Source organism: Babylonia areolata, chromosome 1 (assembly GCF_041734735.1).
Source record: "Babylonia areolata isolate BAREFJ2019XMU chromosome 1, ASM4173473v1, whole genome shotgun sequence".
In the NCBI taxonomy this organism is placed as follows: Eukaryota; Metazoa; Mollusca; class Gastropoda; order Neogastropoda; family Buccinidae; genus Babylonia; species Babylonia areolata.
The window spans coordinates 15738769-15746268 of NC_134876.1; the positions used below are offsets into that span (position 1 = coordinate 15738769).

Sequence of the window (7500 nt, forward strand, 5' to 3'; positions counted from 1 at the left end):
TGTGTCTAATTGACTCAGTCAGTTCAGTGTAGCTCACTGTGTGTTTCATCCGTGCACTGTTCAGAGTGATGAGTCTGGTCGGCTCACGGAGATCAGTTACGAGAAAGAAAGAAAAACAGTGAAAGAAAAACAGTGAAAGAAAGAAATGTAGCTTCACTCCTCAATAAGTCCAGTTTCTATATCAACGACTTTAATTTAATGACGTGACTTGCAAATTGCAATGCAAGTGTGTACATTATGTGTATAATTACAGATCTTTATCTAACTAGTAATATTGTGGAATTGGTGTTACATCAAATTTTGGAAGGATCGAATTACCATGTATTGTTTATGTGTGTTACACCACAAAATGATTCCACTCTGTGGATATATAACAAGCTATTATGTGTTTTGTATCTCAGTGTTTACTCTAAAAACACGGCCTCACAGTGGTGAGTTCAGTAGTAGTGGAAGAGTACATTCTGTCCAGAAGTTATCCGAATGAATGTGTGTATAACTCAGTGCAACCAGTACAGTTCTGGATGATTTTTGTTAGGATTCAGAATGGCTATAGATGAATTCAACATGGCTCAAAAGTAACCGAATGCAGCAGGCCTAGTCCTGAAACGGAATGTTAGAAACCCATTTACGGTCATACACATGAAATGTTACATGTCTGTCTGAATGTGTATATGTACGTGCCTGAAATAATATACTTGTATGACACAGGAAACGAATGATGAGCGCCCAATGGCAGCCGTAATTCGACTCTAGCCAGGTGTAGGCAGCCTGTTGTGCAAATGACCCCGAGTTTGCAAAAAAAAAACAAAAAAAAAACAAACAAAACAAAACAACCCCCCCCGCCCCCCCCCCCCCCCCCAAAAAAAAAAAAAAAAAAAAAAAAAAAAAAAACGCGTAGAGCTTGGTCTCCGACCGAAGATAGGCGCTATATAAATATCCATATCAAATCAAATAAAACAAATAACATTACCCACCATTAAATCAATTGTTAAAAAAAAAAAAAAAAAAAAAAAACTATACGCGTCACTCCGTTGGGTGATTCGCACCTTCTGGCAGAACACCGTACCTATCTTCACACACACACACACACACACACACACACACACACACACACACACACACACATACCTCTGTCCCCCCCACCCTCACCCACCCCACCCCACCCCACCCCCAATGCCTGTTCCAGGTAATGATCGACTGGTTGTCGAGACTGCTGTGCGTACAGAACCGGCCCCGGAGCAGCGGCTGGGGAGGCAAGGAAGCAGCGGCGGCCCGCAAGAGCAGCAGCAGCAACAGCAACATCAGGACGTGGAGCAACGTCAACGGCACACACGACAAGAACGGGAAGCGAGCCGCGGACTGTGACACCAGGATGGCCAAGGTCCGCCTTCTGGACAACGGCGTCGACACCTCTCCCGGCGTGGGCATGCTGGCCCGCCTAGAGTCCTTCGACTCCTGCTGCAACTTTGACACTGTGCCCGACAAGGCGCCAGCCGGCGGCGGCGGAGGAGGAGGTGGAGGAGGAGGAGGAGGAGGTTTCTCCGGGGAGAAAGGTCCCCCGGGGTTGGGAGGCTTCTCGGACAAATCTCCAGTGTCTGGGGTCGGCTTCCCGGAGAAGGCTCCTCCAGGCTGTGCGGGCTTCCAGGACAAAACGGCGGGGTCCAGGTGCTGCCCCCACCAGGCCTCTTTGCTGGACGAGGTGCGGAGCATCCGGGAGGTTCTGCAGCGTCACGAGGACAAGCGGCTGTCCACAGAGGAGCGGGAACGGAGGGTGCAGGAGTGGCGCGTCATCGCTTGCGTCACAGACCGCCTCTTCTTCATCATGTACGTCATCATCAACTTTGTGGGTCTCATGGTCATCTTCCTGGGAACGTGAGAGGTCGGGATGGGGTCGGATGCCTGAGGTCATTCAGAATCATGTATCGAGGAAGAGTTTTTGTGGCTTATGACAATGGTTCGGGTACAATCAGCAGACTTGGCGAATGGGAAACAAAAAAAGAAAATGAACAACGGCTGTGTTCCTATTTCACGTTTCTTTTATGTCAACTGGAAAAGGCAGTTACTGAGTCGACAGAACAGCATTTCTTGAGAGAGCGGAGAAAACTTTTTTTCCCTTCGGGATAAAAATATTTCAATTTCTTGAAGAAAGAAGAGAGAAAACATACTTAGGATTGCTTTTTTTTATTATTAGAAAGCTGAAAAAGAATAGTGTTTACTGTTTTCGGGAGTAAAGTTTCAGAGAGAGCGAGCGAGAGAGAGAGAGAGAGAGAGAGAGCACTTGGGGAAAAAAATCGATAAACATTAACGTAGCGTCTCTCTTGACAGTGTATGTGTAACGAAAACTTTAACGACACTCTCGTAACTCTTCTATTTTTGTTTGTTACTCTGCACCCCACACATCCCCATTCCCTCTGCGTCTGTCTGTCTGTCTGTCTGTCTGTCTGTCTGTCTCTCTCTCTCTCTCTCTCTCTCTCTCTCTCTCTCTCTCTCTCTCTCTCTCTCTCTCTCTCTCTCTCTCTCTCCGTATCTCCGTTCCTCCTGTTTCACTTAAGACAGAATGTCTCTTTTATTTTTTTTTTTTTTTTTTTTTTTTTTTTTTTTTTTGGAGAGCCAGAACACGATTTTTGAAATTAGTTTTATTGTTCCTTCTTTCTTTTCTTTTTTTTTAATTTTTATTTTCAAGTAACGATGATTAGAACTTGGAAGGCACAATATCTGAAAAGTGTCCATTTCCTTTTCGTTGGAAAAAAAAAAAAAAAGAGTACAGATTCAGAGAAACGTGAATCCAGTTTGTTTCTTTGCTTTCCCGCCTACTAGTAATTCGAAACGACCCTTTTATTTATGTATTTATTTATTTATGTTTTTAAATGCCTGTGCCTTTGTGCACGTGCATTAATTAGTTTTCTCTGATCACAATGTCGACTTCTTCGATCTGTGTACGCGCGCGCGCGCGTGTATGTGTATCTATCTTGTTTTGTTCCATTGTCCTAAAAAATACACACATCCGACACACATCCATTCACTGTAAGATGAAGACCCGAGACACACATGCAACATGTACCAGAAAAAGCAAACAAACAAACAAACAAACAAAAAAACCCGAAAACGAACGAATGGTAACAGCTCTGTCCAACTTTCTTACTGCAGCACTTAACTTTAGGCAGACAATGAAAAAAATAAATCAAGTAAAATGCGCGTAATTATATATGGATGACTGCTCAATGCTAATACGTAAACGGATGTATTGAGGATTGTATAAGCAAACGATTTATGACCATGGACGGTCTTTATAATGTTTCCTTTTGTTGTTGTTGTTGTTTCTTTCTTCCCCTTTCTTGCATACAGTTGTTGTGTGTGTTTTATTGTATTTATTTGTTTATTATTCATTTATCTATCTATCTATCTATTTATTTATTTTATTTATTCACCTTTTTTATAATCTACCTTATGGAAACGGTTGTAAATGCTTTTGACAATGCATCAGCATGTGATCATCATCATCATCATCATCATGCTGTCTCTCTGTCTCTCTCTGTCTGTCTGTCTGTCTGTCTGTCTCTCTCTCTCTCTCTCTCTCTCTCTCTCTCTCTCTCTCTCTATCTGTTAGTGTGTGTGTGTGTGTGTGTGTGTGTGTGTGTGTGTGTGTGTGTGTGTGTGTGTGTGTGTGTGTGTGTGTGTGTGTGTGTGTGTGTGTGCTGGTGCACGGGCGCGTGTGCGTGTGTTTGTTTAGTTTCAGCTCACAGCTGCAGGTGATAGTATTTACTTCTCTGTGTTTTGAATACATGGATGATGTGTGTCATCGTATTCATCAGTGATATGGGATGAAGGATGGAGGGAGAATATTAAACTATAATAGCTGCTGTTGAAGTCTTAAGTGTTCAAGTGTTCATGGGTCAAACAAGTCAATGGCAATAAGATCACATACAATTATCTAAAAATATAAAAATAAAAATAAAAACCCTTCCAAAGACACGTATTATATAAACGCATGTCGATGACCATTATATATCAGCTGTACATTTACATGAACACCAGGAACATTTTGGAAAGAAAGAAAGAAAGAAGAAACAACATAGAAATTGACCTATCATTTGCTTCCTCTCCTTTCTTCGTCGGTTTTATTTTCTTAATGTAATTTTAACAATAATTTTCACACAAAAATGAATAAAGAGCAGAAGTGATATTACCTATGATCACAGTTACGCGACATTATATTGATTGTCATGAGCACTGACCTTTAAAAAAAAAGAATAATAATAATAGACAAATGAAGTAAAATTACAAGATCAATGGAGTATGAGGTGAGATGTGCCAAGGGAAGTAATTCATGATTGCGTACAACTCTGGTTGGACGGTTGAAACAGATGTTCAGGTGCAGACTAACAAAACGGACCCCCTTTCATGTCTTTTAGCATTTTGTCATCGGTATAGCGCAAAATGATGGAAGAATGATTATCCCCAGCCCAATTATTTGGTATGGCACCGAGGAACTGTTTAGGTATGAGTTGGTTGATTGGGTGTCATTTCCGGTGTTTTTTTTTATTTTTTTTATTTTTTATTTTTTATTTTTCCACGTGACTTTGTATGATGTCAGACACATAATTTTAACCAGTGAGTTGTGAGTTAAGAAACAGAGACATAAGATCGATATGTCAACTGCGACGAGGTCACAATTGTTTTATTTGAATGCTCGTTGATTTGTTTCTTCGTTATTTTGATTACACACACACACACACACACACACACACACACACACACACACACACATATATATATATATATATTGTTTGATTGCTTGGTCGGCTTGCTATGCGCGATCATAGTATATGTATTCAACGACTTTGAAAACTACATCAGTATTTTAGTATGTTTAAGATCTTCATTAGGCGCAATAACACACATACACGCAGACGGTTATACTCACTCACACAATACAACACGTTCACACGCACCTTTGCACATTCACGAAATAATATACACACAAAGAAGCAATCCGCGAGCACATTTGAGCTGATCACGTGATGCTTTTTTTTTGTTATTGTAGTAGTAGTAGTAGTAGTAGTAGTAGTAGTAGTAGAAGTAGCAGTACTATTGAGGTACTTCGTGAATGTAAAATAGGTCTAATGGTCAAATGAACCGATAGTGTTTACACAGTTGAAAAATGCTGGTATTAATAGTTATGATCACACAGATGTTGTGACTCTTGTTTTTGTTTGTTTGTTTTTTGTTTTTGTTTAATTATGTACATTCTTACATGCTGTATACTGTTGTGTTGTAGTAGAATAATAATCACGACTGAAAAAAAGAAAGAAAAAAAAGAGAGAAAAAAAACCATCCTGGTGTTATATAGATATCACTGTTACTTACAGAGTTGTCGTTTCGTTCCTGCTTCCGGTCACCGAAGCTCCCGTTTGATTGATTGCACATCGATTGATTGATCAATGCTGACCGTGTCTTAGATCTCTGTGTTCTTGTTTCCTATGTTCACTGTGTCACTGCTGCTGCCTATCTGGGTTTTTTTTTGTTTTTTGTTGTTTTTTTGTTGTTTTTTTCCGCGCGCGGTCAGCCTTGTTTCTCTCTGTCTCTGTTTCTATATGTCTGTCTGTTTGTCCGTCTCTGTGTGCTCTGTGTCCTTTTGTCTCTTGTCTCAGTATTTGTTTCTTTTTGTCTGTGATTTTCTCCTCCCCTCCCCTCTCCTCCTTTTACTCTCTCTCTCTCTCTCTCTCTCTCTCTCTCTCTCTCTCTCTCTCTCTCTCTCTCTCTCTCTCTCTCTGTCTCTCTGTCTCTCTGTCTCTCTCTCTCTCTCTTAAAGATGTACATATATAAGTTCGGTCGAATACGAGTATGATGGCGTCATTCCGAAAACGCATGTTTTGTCTGTACATGTATCTGTGCACCCGAAAACGCGCGCACTTGTGTGTGCGTGCGTGCGTGTGTGTGTGGGGGGGAGGGGGGTGTAACAAAGGTGTTTAACTCACCTCTGTCTGTACAGGTGTGTGTGTGTGTGTGTGTGTGTGTGTGTGTGTGTGTGTGTGTGTGTGTGTGTGTGTGTGTGTGTGTGTGTGTGTGTGTAACAAAGGTGTTTAACTCATCCAGCTTCTGCTGTGTCTGTACAGGTGTGTGTGTGTGTGTGTGTGTGTGTGTGTGTGTGTGTGTGTGTGTGTGTGTGTGTGTGTGTGTAGGGGGCGGGGGAATGGGGGGGAGGGATGTGTGTGTGTGTGTGTGTGTGTGTGTGTGTGTGTGTGTGTGTGTGTGTGTGTTTGACAAAGATGTTTAACTCATCCAAGTTCTGTTGCTGTTGTTGTTGTTGTTGTTGTTGTTGTTGATTCCCACCAGTTGCTGTTTGTGTTTATCTGCGTAATGTTTGTCAAATGCAGTCGTTATAATTATTATCGTGCAACGAATCTGAAATTTATTTCCAAATGTGTCGGTTTCGTTCGAAACAGCCTGCCTGGTTTTCTTCTTATTTTTCTGTGTGTTTTATCTTTTGTTTTGCTTGTTTATGTTGTTGTCAACGTAGTACTATATGCTCCTGTTTTTTTTTTGTGTGTGTGGGCATTTTAATGAATATAATGTGGTGATCCGCACTCTCTTTTTTTATGTGAATATTTCGTTCCTTTATGGAACTACGGACTTGCATAAATAAATGAATGTTTTGATGAACATGTGTGGTGGTGGTGGTATTTTGTTTGTGATCTGTTGAAACGCAGCTGGGCTTAGAACAGTAGTGATGTAGTTGTATGATCTGGTACAGTATGGTTTGGGGCGTTTTGTTGTGGTGTTGTATGATATGATGTGGTGAATGGTATGGCATGGAATGTGTGGTGTGGTGATATGGTGTGGTGAGGTATGGCGTGGCATGATATGGCGTGTGTAGGTGTGAAGGTGATGTAGAATGGTGTGGTTTAGTGTGGTGTAGTGTGACGTGGTATGACATGTGAAAGCACGATAAGGTATATGGTGATGTAGTGTAGTGTGGCGTGGTGTAGTGTAGTGTGGTGTGGTGTGGTGTGATGTGGCTTGATGTGATGTAGTGGGGTGTGGTGTGGTGTGATGTGATGTTGTGCGGTGTGGCGTTGCATGGTGTGGCGTGGTAGGACATGGTATAGCAATAATTATAAGGTAGTTTGGTGTAAGGTAGTTTGGTGTAGAGTGGTGTGGTGTGGTGTGGCGTGGTATGAAATGGGATAGCACGATAAGGTATATGGCGATGTAGTGAGGTGTGGTGTGGTGTTGTGTGGTGTGGCGTGGTGTGGCATAGTGTGGCGTGGTATGACATGGTATAGCAAAATAAGGTATATGGTGATATAGAACGGTGTGGTGTGGTGTGGTGTTGTGTGGTGTGGTGTGGTGCGGTATGACATGGGATAGCATGGTAAGGTATATAGTGATGTAGTGCAGTGTGATGTGGTGTGATGTGGTGTGGTGTGGTGTGACATAGTGTAGCGTGGTATGGCATAGTGTGGTGTGGTGTGACATGATATAGCAATATAAGGTATA

The 7500-nt window shown here is 41.7% G+C and overlaps 1 protein-coding gene across 1 annotated transcript in view; it reads left to right on the forward strand.

Moving 5' to 3' along the window:
• The window catches only part of LOC143294709 (neuronal acetylcholine receptor subunit alpha-10-like), a 36461-nt gene extending 34585 nt beyond the window's left edge, over nt 1-1876 (forward strand). The window contains exon 7 of the mRNA XM_076606124.1: nt 1187-1876. Within this exon, the coding sequence (XP_076462239.1) occupies nt 1187-1876 (690 nt within the window). The remainder of the gene's footprint in view (nt 1-1186) is intronic.
• The last annotated feature ends 5624 nt before the right edge of the window (nt 1877-7500 follow it).